The sequence below is a fragment of the Typopeltis vanoorti genome, chromosome 2 (genome assembly GCF_054136105.1).
Source record: "Typopeltis vanoorti isolate ZY-2024b chromosome 2, IOZ_Tvanoo_1.0, whole genome shotgun sequence".
In the NCBI taxonomy this organism is placed as follows: domain Eukaryota; kingdom Metazoa; phylum Arthropoda; class Arachnida; order Uropygi; family Thelyphonidae; genus Typopeltis; species Typopeltis vanoorti.
In genome coordinates this window covers 76,394,645-76,417,057 of record NC_143550.1, presented here as the reverse complement: position 1 = coordinate 76,417,057, position 22,413 = coordinate 76,394,645, and the positions used below count along the sequence as shown (strand labels likewise).

The 22,413-nt window shown below is 33.8% G+C and overlaps 1 protein-coding gene across 2 annotated transcripts in view; it reads right to left on the bottom strand.

Annotated features, from left to right (window-relative positions):
• LOC150109191 (man(5)GlcNAc(2)-PP-dolichol translocation protein RFT1) overlaps positions 1-22,413 on the bottom strand; it is a 153,396-nt gene that overhangs the window by 117,902 nt on the left and 13,081 nt on the right. For both annotated transcript variants that reach the window (XM_090406111.1, XM_090406120.1), the window contains exons 2-3: positions 19,308-19,393; positions 11,084-11,200 (exon numbers count right to left, since the gene is read on the bottom strand). In XM_090406111.1, coding sequence (XP_090262237.1) covers positions 11,084-11,200; positions 19,308-19,393 — 203 coding nt within the window. The remainder of the gene's footprint in view (positions 1-11,083; positions 11,201-19,307; positions 19,394-22,413) is intronic.

Here is a 22,413-nt window from a genome sequence, read left to right as displayed (position 1 = left end):
AGTGAAGTGAGATGGGCACTGCAACAGCTATCCAGTAAGAAGGCACCAGGAGGAGATGGAATACCTACTGAGCTGCTCAAAGCCCTGGGAGAAGAGGCAGTTAAAATTTTAACAGTTCTTGTCAGTGAATTTGGATACAACTAAATGGTCTAGGGAATGGAAAAAATCAGTTTATATACCTTTATTGAAGAAAGGCAATGCAAGAGAGTGCGAAAATTACAGAACACTAGCACTGATTTCTCATGCAAGTAAAGTCTTACTTAAGATCATTCAGAAAAGACTGGAACCATTCATGAAGAGAGAAATGCCAGATGAACAGGCAGAGGAACAAGAAATCAAATCGCCAATGTGAGATGGATAATAGAAAGAGCAAAGGAATATCAAAAGAATGTCTACCTTTGTTTCCTTGACTATAGCAAGGCTTTTGACTCTGTAGATCATGTGAAATTGTGGAATGTGTAAAGAACAATGGGAGTACCAGAGCATTTCATTATCCTTCTGAGGAATCTTTATTATGAACAAGAAGCTACTGTCCAAAACAGATCTTGGAGAAACTGAGTATTTCACAATAGGTAAAGGGGTGCAACAAGGATGTATTTTATCTCTGTACCTGTTTAACTTGTAAAGCGAATATGTTTTAAGAATGGCAGGGCTGGAGGAGTCTTCAGTTGGAATTAAAATTGGTGGAAGAAATATTAATAATTTGAGGTATGCAGATGATACCACCTTGCTAGCAGAATGCAAAGAAGATTTGGAGGAATTTATTATGAAAGTTAAAGAAGAAAGTGCTAAATATGGTCTTAAACTTAACCTCAAAAAGACAAAAGTTATGGCAACATGTGAACTTACTGATTTTGAAGTAGATGGGGAGAAAATAGAAGCAGTTAACAATTTTGTGCTCCTAGGATCCCGAATTGGTCAAGATGGTTATTGTATTGAGAAGTTAGAAGATTATTACTTGGAAAGAAAGCAATGACAAATTTAAGCAAGATCTTTAAAGATAAAGATATAAGCCTCGCAACAAAAAATCAGAATCGTGAAAGCAATGGTATTCCCTGTGGTACTGTATGAAAGAAGGAAGATAGATGCATTTGAATTATGGGTTTGGGGACATTTACTAAGAATACCATGGACTGCAAAGTAAACCAATAAATCAGTGATAGACAGAATAAAGCCAGATTGCTCCCTCAAAGCTATGATCTTGCTAAAGTTGATGGAAGCAGGAGAAGAGGAAGACCAAGAATTAGATGGGTGGACGAAGTTAAAGAAGCAAATGGAATGTGCTTGGAAATTCTGAAAGATATGGCCAGAGACAGATCTGAATGGAGAATGTATGTTCATAGAATCACCAGGAGTCGAAAACAACTCGATGGAACATAAACAACAACAACTGGACATTCTAATTTGATTTTTGTAAAAATATCTACAGCTCCCTTATAGGCTGAAATTATCAGCATAGTGTTTGGAGAATTAGATTGATTACACTTACACTGACTTTAGTTACCGAAGGCATTATAAAAATATGAAACACTGAAAAAAAATTAAAATAAAATAAATTAAAAAGTTGCTATGCCAAAGGCACATAAAATCAAGGCAAGATATCAACTCTTCTAGTTATTCTTTTGTAAAATTTAATAAACTAAGTTTCTATACTACCTGATCCAATGGCTTATTATATTTTGCAAACATATTTCTGGCATTTTCACTGTAAGTAATATCAAATCTCATATTGAGTTCTATAGTTAAAGAACTTTATAAAATCTTAATGCACCTTAAAAATATATTAATTTTATTTCTAGATCAATACTTCACACACACACACACACACACACACACACACACACACACACACACACACACACACACACACACACACACACACACACACAGAAAGTATTTTACCTTGGTTATAATAAATGTTAAAGATACCAAGCTATTTTAAGCCTGGTTTTACTCCATTTCCCAAATAAGCAAACAGACAAACAAGTCAAGTGTGCGCCTGCAAACTTGACTTGTTTGTCTGTTTGCTTATTTGGGAAATGGAGTAAAACCAGGTTTAAAATAGCTTGGTATCTTTACCATTTATTATACCCAAGGTAAAATACTTTCTACATTTATATCTCCTCCTGAGATTTTTATTTAATAAGATTAAAACACCTTATGGTAACTTGTTCTGGTAAAATACTTAAAAACTCTGTATTACTAAAATCTTGGTATTTCTAGCCTGGCTCCCACTGATGAGACCTCAATAAAGGTCGAAACCGGTCTGGGTAGTGGCCCCTTGCCTTTAATACAAAGCATCATACATCTCCTCCAGGAGATGTGCTTTGCATTAAGGGTAAATATTAAGATTAGTGATCAGAGCTTATTTTACTTTTACCATGAGTTGCCTTGGTCTTGCACTATGTGCAGAGTCAGCTAGACTTGCAACACTTGCAGGCGCAAACTTGATTTGTTTGTCTGTTTGCTTACTTGGGAAATGGAGTAAAACCAGGTTTAAAATAGCTTGGTATCTTTAACACACACACATATATATATATATGGTAATTCATATGAAATGATCGGATTGATTCTTCGATGATTTTATATCAAAGGTGTAATGATTTGGATCCATAAATCAATTAAAGCAAAAATAACTCATTATACATATTAGAATGAAAGAATATTAGAAGTGCAATTAAAATTAAATGAAGCAAATTTAACAGTTGCTGGAGTGTATGTCCCCAAAGAAGGAAAAGAAGAAGAAAATGATGACTTTTACAAACAGTTACAAGGAATATATGAAAAATTAAATAAAACAGGCAATATAATTATAGCTGGAGATCTCAATGCCAGAATAGAAATGAAAAAAAAAAAAAAATAAAATAATAATACAGAAAAATTTGGAGAACCAACAGTATACAAAAATGGAAAGTGGCTCATTGATTATATAATATACAATAATTTAAAAATAATGAATACATTCTGCAAATAAAAAATATACATAAATATACATGGTGTGCAAGAGGACAAAAATCAATAATAGACTACTTTATAGCAAATGAAAAATGAAAAAAAAAAAAAAAAAAAACAGCAAACCTCTTCCTAGATGTCAAAGTCAGAAGAAGGCTAGAAATAGAAGATCACTTATTTATTTAGCATATGGCTCACACATGAAAAGTTACATTACATTAATCCTTAATATATATGGACATAGTAATAGACACATGTACAATAAGAAGACATAATACAGTCACAAAAGGGACACTCAAGAATCAAGAATAGATTACAACTGAATGTCTAGGTTGATTATCCAGTCGACTGCACTTCGCGTAGCATGGATGAAATCTGACAGGTTTCCACTGTATGCACGTAGGACACATTCTGCTATAATATGATTAATTGTCTGGCGGGGTGATCCACAGTCGCACCTGGGTGAGGCAATCATGTCCCACTTGTAAAGGTGGTCTGCACATCTGCCATGGTTGGTGCGGATTCGGTTAAGGGCAGACCAAGTTTTCCGAGGTAGGTCAAAACCCGAAGGTATCTGTGTTGGGACCACTAATTCATGGAAGATCCCTGTTGAAGTGTTATACCAGGACTCTTTCCACTTCTCCTTCATGTTGAAGCTTGTCTCTGCAAGATTTTTTGCTGTTAAGATTGGATGGTGCCTTGACTTTAGCCTGTTTATTTCTAGGGGTGGGATGTCTTCATGGATTGGAAGATTTTGGATTTCCATGATTTTGCTGTATTCATGTAGAAGAAAGTTGGATCTGCGGATGTATGGAGGCAGGATGTTGCTTAGCACTGGGAGCCAGTAGGTTGGGGTTTATTTTACAGTTCCAGAAATAAGGCGCATAGTGGTGTTAAGCGGGGCATCAACCAAATACACATGGGCACTGTTCAGCCATATGGGTGAGCAGTATTCAGCTGTAGAGTAAACAAGGCCAAGAGCAGTGCAGCGAAGCGTTGTTGCTGAGGCACCCCAAGTTGTTCCACATAGTTTTCGTAGTATATTGTTTCTTGTTTTTAGCTTGGATGTTGTGTTAATGAGATGTGGTTTAAAAGATAGTGTTCTATCTAGAGTGATGCCCAGATATTTCAGGAATCTGTTGTAGTGTAGCAGTTTGTGGTTGAAGTAGACCATGAGTTCTTTGTTAGCCTGGTTATTGTTCAGGTGGAAGCATGAAATTTGTGTTTTCTAGGATTTGGGCATAATCTCCATTTGCTGAAGTATTCATCTAGGACTGCAAGGTCGTTTGTTAGTGTATCTTCCATTGTAGTAAAATTGGTGTGTCAGCAGCAAAACTTTTTAGAGGCTGTATGAGGCATATCTGCAATGTATAAGTTAAAAAGGAGGAGAGCCAGAACTGACCCTTGTGGTAATCCATTATCCAGTGTTCTTTGTTTACTTTTGTTCTCGTCCATACACACTTGGAACAGGTGGTTGCTTAGCATGTTATCGATTAGTTTTGCTATTGTTTTGCATGGGACTGCATGGAGCAACTTGCAGACTGCGCCATGCCTCCAGACTGTGCCATAAGCTGCAGTAAGATCTACAAAAGCTACAGCTGTTTTCCAGCATTGTTGGTAGCCTGCCTCTATATGTGTGGTGAGTGACAGAACCTGATCACAGCAGCTTCATTTATGTCTGAATCCAGCCTGTTCCACCGGACTTGTTCTATTATCTTTGGGGCAATTCTATTAAGGATGAGCCTTTCTAGGAGCTTATAGCTGGTGCTAAGCAGGGCAATTGGTTGGTAGTTTCTGGTTTGTTGTTGGTTTTTCCTGGTTTTAAGATAGGGATAATTTTTGTCTTCTTAAACTCTTTTGGAAGTGTCTACCAGTCTGGAGGATGTCAGAAAAAAAGCAAGCCAATTACTGTCGAGCTTTTTGGCCTGTCTTCAACAGGAAATCAGGATGAATTCCATTGAAACCTGGAGCCTTTGCCTGGTTTCATATCCATTAGAGCAGTGTTACTATCTTCAAGAGTGAAGGGCCATGAGTATAGAGGGTCTGTATAGAAGATCACTATTTAGTGCAAACAAAATTAAAGTTTCCACCAAAAACTGGTTATAAAAATACAAAAAAAATAAAAAAACTAGAGAAACAAAATCTAATTATAAAGTAAGACTACTAAATGGTTCAACTTAAGAAATTTATACCAACAGAGGATTAATAACTACTTAGAAAAAATACAAGAAAATGAAGACATCAAGAAAGAATGGAATAATATAAAAGAAATCATTACAGTCCTGAGAAATAGTTCAGGTGCAAACTTTGTTTGCTTACACTTAGATAAAGAATTAAACCAAGTATATAATTTCTTGTTATCTGTAATTTATAGTATAATCAAGTGGAAAAACTTCCAACAACAAGAAGATGGAATTCAATATAAAAAAAGACGAGCAATTGTCAAAAGAGAAACCAGAAAGAGAGATGTTGAAAGTTTGTTTTCCCACTTGGTTAGACTATAATAAATTGAGCTTAATCCTTTATCCAAGTGTAAGCAAACAAAGTTTGTACTTGAAGTATCTTCAGGACTGAAGCAACTCGTAGAAAAGGTGGACCAAGCTCTCATCACTCCTTGTCTCAGTATCTCCCATAAAGCAAAGCACATCTCCTCGCAGGACATGTATAATGCTATGCATTAAGGGAAGGGCCACTACCCAGACCGGTTTAGACCTTTATTGAGGTCTTGTCAGTGGGAGCCAGACCCAGAAGTGGCGATACTAAGGCAGAAGCAATGGAGAAGTCAATTTACCTATGCGAGCTTCCAAAAGGTGTACCACCTTATTATTAAATTACTCTGGATTTAGAGAAAGATGTTGAAAGTTTTTTTCCCCGCTTGGTTAGACTATAATAAATTTAGTTTAATCCTTTATCCAAGTGTAAGCAAACAAAGTTTGCACCTGAAGTATCTTCAGAACTTAGGCAACTGATGGTAAAGGTGGACCAAGCTCTCATCATTCCTTGGCTCAGTATCTCCCATAATGCAAAGCACATCTCCTTGCGGACATGTGTATGCTATGCCTTAAGGGAAGGACCACTACCAGACTGGTTTCGATCTTTATTAAAGTCTCATCAGTTATTTCTCGATAATGAAATAAAAATAAATGAAAGATTGTCTGAAAAACAATCTGTAAACCAAGTGGTAAGACAGGGATGACTTCTGTCTCCAACACTTTTCAATATTTATATTAATGAATTATTAATACAGTGGAACACCTTAAACAATCCTGGTATAGAAATTTCCCAGAATAACAAAATAAATACACTATTATTTTCAGATGATCAGGTAATAATATCAGATATGGAAATTCAATTTACAAAGATCAATATGTAATTTAAACATTACACTGGAACAGTTTCGAATGAAAATATTCATAGATAAAACAAAAACAATGACATTTTGTGGACAAACTCCAGTTAGAAGTAAAATAGTTATTAACCATAAAATAATAGAACAGATAAACACTTTCAGTTATCTTGGATGTGAAATATCATATGAAGGAGAAAAAAACATCTATTTATATCTTTTTAAGATATAAAAATTTTAAAGGTCTGATAAACAGAACACTCAATACAAATATTGTACATAAAAAAACTTTAGCAGTGCCCACATTTTTATATGGTAGCAAAATTTGAGCAATAAACAAACAAGATAAACAAAGAATAAAAGCAAGTGAAATGAGATTGATGAGAAGAACTACAAAATAGACATTATTAGACCAAATAAGGAATTAAACTATTTTAAAAGGATTAAAAATAAAATCAACAGAAGAAAAATTGAACAATTACAAACAAAATGGGATAAAACATCTAAACTGAAAGGTCAACACCCAATATCCTGAACAAATAGTAAAATATAAACTAATTGAAAAGAGACGACCAGGTAGATCTCAGATGAGGATAATGAGATCAGAACAGACCAATATGGTCTATATCCGTAATTAGCATTATGATGATGATTTTACATGAAAGATTTTATACCAACATAAGTCCAATTCTGGATGGATGGATGGATGAAGAGATATAGTCATTTCCCAATTCAACCATTAGTAATTGCAGCAGTGCTTGAAGGTACATGAATAATGGTCTAATTATGTAGCCTAGTTCTTATAAGCATTCTCTTAACTTGTAAATAGTTTCCTGTTGTTTAATTTTAGTTGGCTGTGTTCAACTGTATAATTGCTTTTATTGCTATGTATTTAAATGAAAAGTATACTGTAAAAAATTTCCCAACCCTGAACCCCAACAAATAATAAGCTATGAACACAACATCTTGTTGGAGACCACATCATTTGGCATAGTATTTGAAAAGGACATCAATCAACAAGTTCAAAATGGCATGCTTTGAACAGCAAAATGCAGTCCGAGTAGAGAGCAACTAATAAGAACTTCATGGATGTCCATTTAGTATGACCGATTTTCCATATTAAAAGTTTTAAAATGATATCAAAACATTCTATAACTTCCAATTAGAAAATAAATGTTATAAAAATCAAGTGGATATTAAATCCAGCATTATTTCAAAGCCGAATACAGAAACTATAAAAGTTTCGTAGAAAATTTGACCAGGGAGCTTACGGGAATACATTCACCAGCATTTACGAGCTGCCCTAGCTGGACCTTATAGACGACATGATCACTATGCCCAAGCATCCATATATTCACCTCCTATTGGTCCATTTGGATGGACCACTAGGCTGTGGCCCAGTGGTTGAGCAACAATGGTGTAGAGCACCCACTAAGTTTCACTATACTTTTCCATAGCTTGATATGATTGAAATATTTAAGCTGTTGAATGGTATTTTATCAGATTGACACTGGGGAGATTTTTTGTATGGTAGAACAAGACGAAGAAACAACGATAGGAATCCATGCTTCGAAGTTGCATAAAGACGTAGTAAGAGAGGAAAGTTTTATTTGCATGGAGAGTGGCAAGAGCATGGAATGTATTGCTTGAGAGGGTCGTTAAAGTGAAAACAGTGGATGAATTTAAAGAATGGTACAATAGATTGTGTTACTGTCTGAGGTGGAGCACCCACAATGAATCTTATAACTCCATAGAGATCAGGAATACTAGTAACAGCTTTTAATCCTATATATTTCTCTATTAACATGTCTAAATTATTCAAGTTATTTACTTTTACTAGATATGGTATATTTATTATTTATAATTTAAATAAACATACAGTTATTACTTCTTAGAATAGAAAATTGAAAGCATATTTAGCATATAAAGTACACCAAGCATAGCAACTTGCACTACAGAAGTTGCAGATATCAAATTATTTTGTAATAGGGAATTTCTTTGGACACCACCATTTCAAGTTTGTTATAATAGGTGTATTGAAGTTGTTTGCTATAACAATAACTGATTGTGAGAGAAATGCTGTTGAAAGCCTGGTTGGCTGAGTGGTTAACAAAACTGCTCACCAACCAGCAGGCTATTTATTTGATTCATGCTGTGGATATGGATATCTGTAATAGTCTTCACAGATATTTGTGAAGACTATCCATGAATGTGGGAGAGATGAATTTCATCATCTGGTATGAGACCACTGCCTTGCTAATAAGACTGAATTGGCTTGAAAAGTTCCATGTCTGGTCTCCAGAGAAGGGTTTCTAGATTATGTAAAAATAAATAAAAAAACATATAAAATTGATATAAACAGGAAAAAAAAAAATCTTTAATCCACACATGGTATCGATGTACTATAATATAAATCACAACCTTCATGAGTGGATGTCACAGAAACATAAAAACAAAACTAATAATTACATATAATTAATTCTGATTTTCACAAGATTCATTCTTTTAGTATATTTTTATACACTAAACATCTGTGAATAACACATATGAAACTACATCTTCTTATATATTATTTCAGTACAGCAATACCTTGCATAGTCTGGGTAATCGGTTCCACCGATATCCCGGACTAATTGAGGAACTAAATACATACAAAAAATGATAATTGGTTCCGAAAAAAAATATTCTCCCTGTTTTTCAATAAATAAAAACGAGATTAATAAATTCAAATGTCTTTATCAAAAATAATTAAACAAAAAATATATGTTTTTTGTAATTCATTTTTTATTCTCTAAAAATTGCAATATAGATGTCTGCACATTTTTCTTCTTTGGTTTTTTCTCTTCATACATTTCTTTGTAGCAATGAATTGCATTGTTTATTGTTCGGTGAATTGTAAGGCTACGTTCAATACTGGGATCAACTAATAATAATTTTTGATAGTTGTTCAGCTGTTAATTCTCATGCAGGCACTTCAACACAGTCGTTTGTTGTCTAAGTTGTCCTCCCGCTCTTCATAAGTTCGCTGTTCATCCATGTTAATAAGTGTTTCTTGTAGAAAGGCTTATATGTTGGTTGTACATGATTACTAAATAACTTAAGGAATTCACAACGTATACTGGAATATAAATTAAAATAAACTTTAATATGTACTTCCTATATTTCGGCAACGTCACGTTGCCATCTTCACGGGAACATAAGATTAAGACACATGCACGCAGGCACTAAAACAGCAAATGAGGTTGAAGCGAGGAAACTACTGTTTTTCCTAAAGTCCTGATGGTGCCCCCCTAGTGGGCTATATTAGGTATTCTTGGCCGTTGGGCTGATGTTCTCAAGATGTACGTCTCCAAGAATACCTAATATAGCCCACTAGGGAGCACCATCAGGACTTTAGGAAAAACAGTAGTTTCCTCGCTTCAACCTCATTTGCTGTTTTAGCAGCCTGCATGCACATGTCTTAATCTTATGTTCCCGTGAATATGGCAACGTGACGTTGCCGAAATATAGGAAGTACATATTAAAGTACTTCCTATATTTTATATAGTACTTCCTATATAAAGTACTTTATTTTAATTTAAATTCCAGTATACGTTGTGAATTCCTTAAGTTATTTGTAATAAGTGTTTCATTATCCAGTTCATTAGTGTTCGATTCAATATACTCAATTACGTTGACGGAATCTAACTCTTTGAAACTAAGTTGGAAACAATATGAACATTGTGAATACCAGTTCGTTGTTTAAAATGAAAAAACCACCCATGACTTAGAATAAAATTTTCACTAGTTCCCTCACCTTTGTTTTCTATATCATCAATAGTCTTCAAGTCATTGTAAAGACTTAATGCTTTCACTTGAATTTCCATTTGACTAAGTGGAACTTGCTTTTGAGTTAAGTCTTCAATCCATGTGGATAATAGCTGCTCCATATTTACCATTCAAGTGCATATCTGGTTTTAGTCACTATTTTTGATAAATAAGAAGACATAGCCATACCTTGCGATTTGTATCGATCTTTTTTTTTTTTTTGATACGTTTTCGAACTAATGACTTGTCCATTCCTTTTTCACGGCATATTTTAGCAAAGGATGCACCTTCTTCATGAAGCTTGATTATATCGAGCTTTTGTTCTAAAGTGAGCTATTTACGTTTCTTAGTGACAGAATCACTTTCATGTTTCTTTTTCACTCATTATGTAGTTTTTTTAAATGGGATTAAAATTTAATTATCACAAATCAACTTTACTGTAGATTTGTGCATCGAAAACTGATAGACATAGAAGTTAATTCAACATTAAAGTTCACAAACATCCACTGCTTACTCGTACAATACATAGCTTACACATTAAGATGTTGAACATAATGCTGCGTTTACATTCTCGCTAAGTTTAGGTACATACATATACAACGGGGGAAACCCCGAAAAAATTGAAATATTGCATTGCATAACTTTAAAACCACATAAAAATAAACCGCACAAAAAGAGACTTGACTGTATAAAGGGGAAAAACCGAACAATTATGTATAAAAAAAATAATTTTGTGTACTCATTTTTTAGGATTTAAAAACAGACTATAGTGAATCCGGACTGATCGAAGCCAGACTATGCGAGGTATTGCTGTACTTTTAAAACTGATATGATCATACTTAATTTGAGGACTTTTAGAGCTCTTTTATGAAAAAAAAAGTTATAATTCTGAAGAAGAGTTTTAAAAATAACTTGTCAATGCATATGTTATTAAAAAAAAAGTATTCTTAGGTAAATAGAACATAATTATTTCCTTACGTTAACCAAAGCAGATTAATGATTTGGGGCCAATTACAATTTTGAGAGTTACTTAGGCAGGCTCGGCGAAATGCCTCACGACTAAGGAACTGAACAGTAGAATACAAAAGAACTAATCTGAAAAGATTCATATGGAAGCATATCATGAATTATTTAATTTGCATTTCTAGTTAACATAATTAAGGATTACATATATATAGTGAAACCTGTGGAGTATCCATAACTATAGAATAACACATATGCCACAGTAAATAACTTTTTATTATGTAAATATTTCATCTTATTTCTCATAAGACATCATCAGTACAATGATCGAACAAAAATAGGAATTGAATTCCTATTTTTGCAGTAGTTTTGCAATTTAAGCATGCATGCTTAAATTGGAATCCCCTCTACGTATACAGGTGCATGTTCATGGATTAAACCTAATGGACTGAAATTAAAACTAATCAAATTAAATTAAAATATAACAAATAAATTTATTTAATATAATTGAGAATAACAATTTTCCAAAATTTTCCCAAAAGTGAGAAAGTCGTTTTGATTAAGATTAGGTCTATGAAGTAAGGCTTCAGCACTTTCTTTATATAAATGTTCATGTTTATATATTGATCTACGTAGAAGCTTAGCATTTTGTCACTGGATCCTGTGGTTAACGTTTTCAATTCCATGTTGTGCAAGGCCAGATTTGTAAGGTTTGATAAGACAGATGTGGTCTTGATGTTCAGAGATATGTTTATTTTATAGATCTTCCTGTTTGTCCACAAGTTACACGAATATGTACTTCATATAAACTAGGTAGAATCGTCGATGAGAGCTTGTCTTTTGGCAAAGTTTGCAAGTTGTGAATTTGGTTGATGGACTTATAGATAGCAATGAGTTAATATTTTTTTTTATAATTTTTGCCACATATTCCAAGAGAGGTCTTTAGTATATGGCATAGGAGTCCTGTGGGCTTAATTAGGATGAACATGCGACTGTATATGTAGAGGGATTGCAATTTAAGCATGCATGCTACTGTTTTTTGAATTCAATTCCTATTGATGTCTTATGAGACATAAAATATTTACATAATAAAAAACTTATTTACTGTGGTGCATGTGTTATTTTATAGTTAAGGATTACATTAACAGAAAATACATGGGAAAAATTGCTGTATCAAATATAGAGGAGATAAACAACAATAAAATGAAAAGTCATTACCAATATATTTTTTTTATTAGACATCCTTTACTATTATCATGAACCCACATCAGGTGCTTAATGGAATGAAAACAGCACAAGGAATGAATTAAGGAATGAGTCTTCATGGATACACTATATGAAGTTGGTTGATGGGCTTATAGGTAGCAATGAGCTGATATTTTTTTATAACTTTTGCCACACATTCAGAGATGTCTTTAATATATGGCATAGGAGTCCTGTGGGCTTAATTAGGTTTAATCCATGACACGTTACTTTATTTTTTTTAATTCAATTCCTATTGTTGTTTGATCACTGTACTGATGATATCTTATGAGACATAAAATGAAATATTTACCCAATAAAAACTTATTTACTGTGGCACACATGCTATTTTATAGTTAAGGATTACATTAACAGAAAATACATGGGAAAAAATTACCGTATCAAATATATATGAGATAAACAACAATAAAATGAAAAGTCATGACCAACATTTTTTTTTTTATTAGACATACTTTACTATTATTATGAACCAGATGCTTAATGGAACGAAAACAGCACGAGGAATGAATTAAGGAATGAATCTTCATGGATACAATATAAAAGTGGAACAGATGCACAAACAAAACAGAAAGCACAAATTAGTAAACTCAAGTCTACTACTGCGTTAGGCTTTGTGTTGTAACTAAGGATACCTAAGAATTAGTCTCCCATAGTTTGGGAAGTCTAACACAATCATTTATTTAAATTAGGTTGGTTTTAAAAATAAGGGCAGCTACAGATTCTAAAAAAATCTTCTCGCATATGGACTTTGTAGTGAAGCATAGCAAATTTTCTCTCTCCTGGTTGATTCTGTGAGTAATGTCCAAGGCATGATCTGTCAGACTTGACTGTCTGTAGTAATGATTGCAGATACATTTTTTTTTATCTTCTCCCAAGTGGATATTGACCAATCTTTTGGCCATCTATAATTTATAAGAATAAGGAACCCTATACACATCAGAAATGGAGAGGGAAGGGAAGTTAGTGCTTTAGAGGAAACAGATAATGGCAGATAGCATCAAGTAGGGCTTAAAGTTTGTGCAGATTTATTTTTATTTATTTTTATCATTTTTTAATTCCAACAATTTTTTTCTGATTTAATTTACCTTCGACATGCAGAATAGTGAATGTATTATTATAATACTTATACAGAAAGAGACCAAGGACTGGAGAGTATTTGGCTAATTTTGTTGGAACTACAGACATTAAACAAGAAAAGGTGTGTGTGTGTGTAGCTTACATGGTTAAGTTCAGCTGTGAGGAATGACTCACCTGAGCAGAAAAATGACACCAATCAATCTATTCCAATGAGAGAAAATATCGAAAGCATTAAACTTCTATTTAATTTGTGCTTTTCATTCATTAAATATCTAACACTGTTATGACAATTCAAATGCATCAGAACAATAGAGGAACAATAAAGTGATGTGTGATTTTTGGTTCCCTCAGAATGTCTCATTAAGTGACTTCATTAACAGATGAACATTTCTCATGTATGAGGAGAATATTTGTCGTGTCAAATATATAATAAACAGTGGTACAGAACTTTAATCTTCAATAGACCAATATCAATGATGTAAAATGATCTGTTTTGCTGAGCACTTACTAATCTGCAACTGCCATTTAAAGCAACAGATATGTGAAAATCAATGATACTGCTGATGATCTTCATTTCATAAGGAGCTGTAATGATATCCAATTATGAGAAGGAGATTGTTCTAGAATGAGCAGATGCAGTGGACAGGAGAGACTATGATTGGAATACCAAAACAGCCAATTTAAATGTTAGCACTGTCAGCAAAAGGCTGAAATTTTCATAGCACTACAACAAATAAAATAAATAAAAAAATATTAGCAAAGACATCTGGATTTAAAGAAGATATATAATAAAGATACCAATTATGTATCACCATTACATACTATATTCCTATCAGTATAAAATTATATTCCTGATTAATTATATTCCGTACAGAAGTAAAACAAATAAATAACTAATAAAATGTGGATTTCAAATGAAGATGAAAAAAAGCATAAATATGAAAGTTGCAAAATATCTAAAAATATTTTATGTGTGGAATCCAGAGTAAAACTAGGCATGATTAATGGTCCTCCATTGGATGTGGGAAGGAAGAGTTAAATCAAGAATAGAGGTATTCAATGGGAAGCGAGAGACTTTGCAAAAATCTAGAAAGATGGCACCCAGTCTCCTGTCCATGCATGGCTTTGACAGTTCCTCCTCTATACCAGCATATTTGGACCACCTCCATGCTTGAACTGGCAAAATAATAGCCAGCAGGATTTATTACCAGTGGACTAAGAAGCCTCTGGATTTATCACTATCAAGTTCAGTTATGTGTACTATCTAGTGGCTGATGTGCAGAACTCTAAAATGGAAAGAGACAGGTTCCCAGAGTATATTTTGCATGCCCTTGAAGGTTGTCACCAGCACTTTATATAAGGAGAGGTAAGCACAAAAACCAGAGCCTGTGCTCTGAAGAACAGATATTTCTTTTCTTCAATAAGCATAACAGTGGTGGTGTTTCATCAGACAATGAACATCTACCACCTAGCAGTCCAGCTGACATTTGATCCAATACTCTCCAAATACATCAGGGCCCTGTTTGCAAAAACAATGCTATACTACAAGAAGGAGAAGGTAGGAATGGCATGACTGTCAGAGACTACATATTGAGTACCAACAGCACTTCAGTAGCCTCACTGACAGCCATTTCTAGACACCTTAGTACTAATATTCCCCCCCCCCATAGGTATATTCTCATTCATTTTATATAATTCAAACCCAATGATTCATAAAGTTTCTGGAATAAAAACAGCATGAACTGGAATGAAAATATAAATTTACACATTAACATTTTGCCAACTCAAGTTGGCATTATCAAAATCCCTTTAAAGACACACACACACACAACAAAAACTGAGAATGAATGATCTTGAAAACAAGGCCAGTCACACATATGGATGGCAAGAGTGGAACTCTCGGTAGTGATCGTTTGTGATTACCGCTGATGGGAGGATAGGACAGCACATCAAAATTTGTGTAGGATCACACCATGAGTTCTATTGTAGTTCACTGGGTTCTGTAGACCATGAGACACTTCCAGGAACAGGCTCTATGATTTGAAACAAGTTTTGTGTAGTAGTCTGGCTTTCTTCCAACTAATGAAATTGTCTTCATTCAAGGCATTCTGTTCTAGTTTGCTTTTAGGTTGCATATAATGAATATATTTTTTATGTACTTTTCTTCTTAGCAAATCTGTCCAAAATACTGGCTCCCACACAGGCAGGGGATACCATAGACCAAGGAAAGAACTGTTTTGTTAAATGGTTAAACATTTGGGAAGAGTTTAACCATTTTGTTAAACAGTTACAACAAAAAGCCCTTGCTACAAAAAAAAAAAAAAAAAACAGTTTTGTTAAAAGATTACAAAAAAAAAAAACCCTTGCTAAACTTCTTTAAAAAAGTACAACTCCTCCTTCCCCCAACCAGACTATGCATATCCCCTACCCTATAACAAACAGACTACACTCACTCCCAAAACAATGCAAAATCAGAATAGTCTACCTAGATAGAGTCTTCACCTTCCTGAGATATATATATATATATATCAAGGACTGCTCCCCTTCCAAGGTATCCACAAAATCCCCTGTCAATGTGAGATTGACAAGGAATATTTTCTGTGTTTTATCCAGTATTTTAGACAGATAGGCCACAACACCTTGGTAAAAGCAAAGAATGTAAGTATATTCAGTATGTGCAATCTAAAAACAAACCAGCACAATATGCCTTGGAAGAAGACCATTTCATCTCTGTTTGAAATCACAGAGACTGTTCCTGGAAGCAGCTAATATTCTACATAATCAGGTGAGCTGCAAAAGAACTGATAGTGTAACCCCACAAAAATTTTGAACACCATCCTATCCTCTTGTCAATATTAATCACAGAAGATCACCATGGAGAGCACCAATATCGCCGTCCATACATATGACCAGGGCAGTCATCAGATTAGATCGCGCCCTGAGGCAAACAATTAAATATCGCCCCTAATGGTTATAAGACAAAAATATAAGAAAATCTCCAATTGCTATTTTGATTTTATTACAAGAGAAACATTAATGAGAAATGATTACACAATAATATTAATTAAATGTTTGCTCTACTCACACAATAAAACTGTTTATAAGCTCTTCTAAATTTAAAGTATAAGTCATGTCCACCTCTATCAATATAGTTGCTGGACCAACTAATCTTTCTTGGGTCGTTGCTGTTTGTAAATAATTTTTAATCAGTTTAAGCTTGGAAAAACTTCTTTACACACCTGCTATGCTAACAGGAATTGTTAACAATATCCTTAGGGAGGTGGTTACGTTGGGATAAATTTCGACAAGATTTTAGTTATATATATATATATATATATATATATATATGATAAAATTTGGTGAGGACCACTTTTCTCTTGTATTATTTTTGAGAGAATTTTTAATTCTTCAAATAATTCTAATGCATCTACATCAGATATAAAATATCTTGTTGCCCTAATACGGAGTCTACCGCAATATGGCTGAACGAGCACCCTTAATTACGCAGCAGCGTGAGGCAGACTGCCTCTATGCTACACCCTGTCGACAGTACTGCATACGACTGTTCTTATTCTCAAGGATAACGAACTTGCATGAGTTCATTATCGTTATTCTCGCATGAACTCACATTAAATAATTAATTTACTCAGTAAATTATTTATTTTCATTCCAGTTCTACATAGTTTTTACTCCAGAAACTTCAGCATGAATCACTATAACAGCTACAAGATGGCATCATCAATTTTCCAGAATGAACAATATTTGCTGCAACAAGAAGCTTATAAATTAAGAATTAAAAGATCTAGAAGATGCTTCAAGTAATAGGTATTCATGTATAATAATAATAGCAATTCTACAAATCACTCTGTAATATAAAAAAAAAATTCAAAATGGACACATCCTATTGCAATGAAAGGAAGATTTTAATTTTTTAAAAAAATGTTGAATTGAATATTAGAAGTTTTGAAATGAGTTAGGCAGCTAAAATTACTCAATCCTACTAAGGCCCAAGGATCATATTGCATCCAGAAGTATACAGAATATTATGTTTCATCATCATCATCAAATTCCTGATATATACCCTCAAAGGGTGTACAGGATATAATAGTACTACATGAAAAATTTATATCATTACTAACTTCCTATCTACAATTTTCCTCAAAATCACCAAGTTACCTGTCAAGACTCCAATATTATCAGATCTTATATTTCTATCTTCTAAGGCACTTTTTACTATATCAATCCACCTATATCTTGGTCTTCCTCTGGGTCTTCTTCCTGCCAGTTGGCTTGTTTGATTAATCTTTCCTCTCCCATTCTGTTTAAGTGACCATACCACCTGAGATTAGCTCTGCTAAAGCATTTCTGGATGTTAACAATGTCAAGTTCTTCCTTAATATTCTCATTTTTAATATGATATTGCCCCTAATCTTTCTCAGCACTTTCGTATCTGCTGTCTCTAGTCTTTGGTCAAGTGTTTTACTTCTGACCCAGATCTGTAAGTTAAAAACTGGTTTGAACACTGTATGTATACAGCTAATTTAGTGTTGTTTTGACTAATTTCTCTCTTATTCCATATAAATTTATTCAGTTGACTTCCCACCATACCAACTTTGTTGATTCTGTTGTCTATTTTCATATTTAATTTACCATCTTCACTAAAAATCATGCCTAAGTAGCTGAAATGTTTTCCTTGTTCTACAGGTTCTCCATTCACAATACAGTTGATATTTTCAATGCTTCTGCCTATTTTAAATTGTCATTGAATATTGTTCACATACATCATATCATGGATAGACAGATCATATGATGAATGATAACTAGTTCCAAAGTATTGTGAACAGACAAAAGCTGTTCATAGAATAAAATCCAAATAAATTTTCACAAATTAAATGAAATATAAAAGAATTAAGAGCCTTATTTCAAGTGCCTACTTGAGAAATTAAAAAATGCTCATCTATCCTACTCACTGGATATATGTAATATAGTAACTACATTCTTTAGATGATATAATTGGAGACAACTGATCTGGGGATGATGATGGATAGAAAACTGAAATTCAGGGGCACACTGCAAAGATGGTGAAGATAACCCAGAGGATTGCTGCAATACTGAGAAGGATGCTGACCTGCAGAGATAAAAGAGTTATTATTCCATTGTATAGGACCCTGATCAGACTATTGTTCTCAAATTTGGTCTCCAGGATTTGAAAGGGATAAATTAACAGTGGAAAGGATACAGAAGTGGATAACAAAGATGGTCTCAGGACTGTACAATGTTAATTATGAGGATTGGCTGAGGGAATGTGGACTGCAGAGTTTAGTGGATATAAGGAGAAGTGATATGATTGAGATTTTTGAACTGTTGAGAGGCAGTTACAGGGTGGACACTGGGGAGTTCATTCACTTGGTGGAGCAGCAGGATGGAGTGATGACAAGGGGCCACCCCTGGAAGTTACGAAAGGAAGCTGTGAGCAAGAGGGTGAGGAGTGGTTTCTTTGTGTGGAGGGTGGTGGAAATATGGAATGCCTTGCCTGATAGAGTGGTGAGAGCATGAACGGTCAATGAGTTCATGGAATGGTATGATAGACTGTGTTTCCTAGGAAGGACCTCCTGCGATGAGTCTCTTGACTCCTTGGAGGCCTGAATAATAATAATAATAATATCAGTAACAAACTAAAAAAAAAAAAAAACTGAATTGCACTTTTAATTTTTTTTGATTTTTAAGTAGACAAGAATCAAACATTTATTTTTAAAAGTTTTTCTATTATCCATAACGAATGTGTTATTATGGGAAAAAAAATGCTCAAAAATATTAAAGATTATTTCATTTTAAAACGAAGTCAGAAAACAATAACTATAGTCTATTTAAAAGTAAACATTTTTCAATAATGACTTACCTTACATTTATTACTCCAAGGATGTCCTTAACAACAAACCTTATGATGTAGGCATTCAAAATAAAAGTTAAAATCCTCATGAGTACCTAATAAGGCAAGATAATTTATTTTGTTGAAATGGCATTTATTAGGCAATAATATACTCTTATGTAATTATAATGCAAGATAGAAAATGTCAAAGTAGTTTTTCACACAAGTCTATCCCCAAAGCTATGACAACATTTGATCAAGACAAATATCACAAATGCAAATACCAAATGCATAAAAATTTCTTCAACTCCACTGGAAAAGTAAGAAAGTATTCAATGAATATGATGAAAATACAGTGAGCGGTGATATCAGATGGAAAAAAAAATTCCTTGACATTCCTGCTGGATATACCAGCAGGAATGTCAAGGAATTTTTTATTTATTTATTTTTTTTTATATCAATTCTAAACTGGAGGGCAAAAGAAGAACAAACCTTGATGTGCAAGAGAATTAGCAAAACCCTGATCACAGATGGAAGGAAAGATGTTATTATACAAAGGTAGCACAACAGAACAAGTGCAGTTAATTACTAATCAGCATCTCTAGAGTATTTAAGAAACTGGTTATGTAGAAATAGAAGGATGAAATGAGGATATGATCCACTATACAGATATAATGTAATCTGCTTACATTATAAAATGAAAACTGGCTGAAGAAGGGAAAACGATATATTATAATATTAGACTATGCAAAAGAATTTGATAAAGGGGGAGAAAAAGAAAATGTTATATAAACTGAAATGGATGGGGGACTGGAGAATATGCTGATGGCACTGAATGGAGAATTTTTAACTAACAGATAGCAGAACTGGCATTTACATAATTTTTTTATATATATAAATACCAGCCACAAAAGACTATGAACCTATTGTACATTAGTACTGTAAAAACTCGATTATAGCTTAAATATTCTAAAGTGCTTTAGATCGCTTTTTTACAGAAGTCAAGTCCCATGAGAATGTTGTAAAAATAACTTGTCTTTGTATATTTTGTACTAGATATTTTTGTAAATAACCCTTTGGAAATTAACTGTATATACTCCTTTAATAAGAATATTTTAGAGTGTTAAAAAACAAGGCAATGTTTTGCCGCTGGAGCTGTATGTAATAGATCTACATGGCGACATAAGAAAGGTTGTTTATGAAATTTTGTGTGTATGTGAAAGGCTTACAAGCTCTGCACGTAAACACCTCCGAAGTCAGTCAGAAAAGTTCAAACAACTTTCCGATAGCCGGCAACTTACAATCAAAAGAAAGTGGAGGAGAACAGAAAGAAGATGAAAGAGTCATGCCGAGTTCTTTGGGGGTTACAAACTTCATGCGAGGTCTCAGAGAAGGCATAATAAAAAGGGACAGAGCCAAGCATAGGGAGCTTCCCAAGAGAGAGACGACTTCTAGGCCAGAGAGAGGGTTTCCAGAGGCTAAGGATCCTAAGTTTCCAGATCCTAAGCCACAGGAGAAAAGCCGATGTAAATTCCCAAAGCAGAGAGTTGGCGGCAGTTTTAGTTATTGGAAGAGCTTCCAGTCGCTGAGAAGAGAGAGGGATCCCATTCGAGAGTCAAAGGAGACAGTTGGCAGGAATTACCGTTTCTTAGAGGCGGGAGTTCAAGCTATTTGAGAGCAGTTGTCCAGGCATTTTTGGCAAGCCAAAGCAGAGGAGAAAAGGCGATGTAAATTATCTGAAGCAGCTTCACTTGGAAGTTTTTCTTTTCGCCGTGGGAGAACGACATTTTGCCAGAGCTGTATGAGTACCACAAGTCGCTGTTTACAGCCTGCTATTTTTCCAATGAGATACTACTGAAGCCAAATTTCCTGAAGGAAGCTCGAGATCTGAGATGAAAGAATTGCCATAGAACTTTTAGTGAAAGAGTTTTGACTGAATGTGCGATACAGAGTCTTTATGTTACACACTTTTGTATAACAGAAGGACGTTTAAGATTTTTGTTTAATAGTGATAAGAAGTGTCCTTAAGAGAGTCAACTGGCATGTTGGAAATTGATATCAAATTTGTAAAAATAACTCTAACTTCTTTGCAAGTAAACTAGGAGTTTAATATGTTAAATTTGCAAGCAGAGAGTTAATAGGTTTTTGAGTTAAAGAAATTAATTAATGTTGAAGTAAAAAGGTTCTAATTTGTGCTCAAGAATTTTTATAGATGGATAGAGAAAGCAATCTCCCTATTGTTTAATTCATGTATATTTCATAGTAATGTAAAATGTGTTTTGATTTTTTTTGTTAAAGGAGTGCTGTCTGATTATTTATTTTACAACTGCACTGTTCCTAAATAAATTGGACTTGTGAGCGGGACACTAAGTGAGATAGCCGAAGTGTAAAGTTAAGTAAAAGAATAGACCACGACTGTTTGTGTAAAGTTTTATTGAAGGAATTTGTGTTAGAGAGAGAGAAATCTGCCGGCCGTATTATTGAGTTTTATGCTAATTAAATGATATTAGTGGCACAGTCTAAATGAAATAAATTTTCTAGTATCTTAGGAATAAGACTTGTAGTGTGAAGGGTAGATAAACACAGTATGTAATATTATAAGCAAGAAAGATTCAGAGAGGAAAAAAGCGCATTAGAGTAAAGCTATAAAGAATTAGGAATACAGTAGAAGAGAGTAAAAATAAAGAGTTATTACATATATAGGCAGAAAAAATAATATACAAATTACAATGATGCAGACAGTAGAAAATATTATAGTACGATGTGAACCTATTATACATAAGTACATTCTGGTAGTGTTATACTAGGCAATTAAATTCCTCTACTATTCAAAGACATTCACAAACATCCACATCTAGAGCAGGATTCAAGCCTATGAGGAAGTCTTTTACAGCCAACAAGGCCAGCAAATATTTGCCAACAATGCTCAGAATAATAAAGAAATAAGGAATGTTTCTGATGTAGAATCACTGCAAAATTTGAAAAGACAAGTGTTATACACAAATGATAATGATGCAGAAGGTTTGTTTCACTTGATTACTGAGTAAATTATACTCTTGTTTAATCCTTCATCCCAGTGTAAGCAACAAAATTTGCATGTGCTAGTTTGCTTTTAGGTTGCCTATGACAAATATAT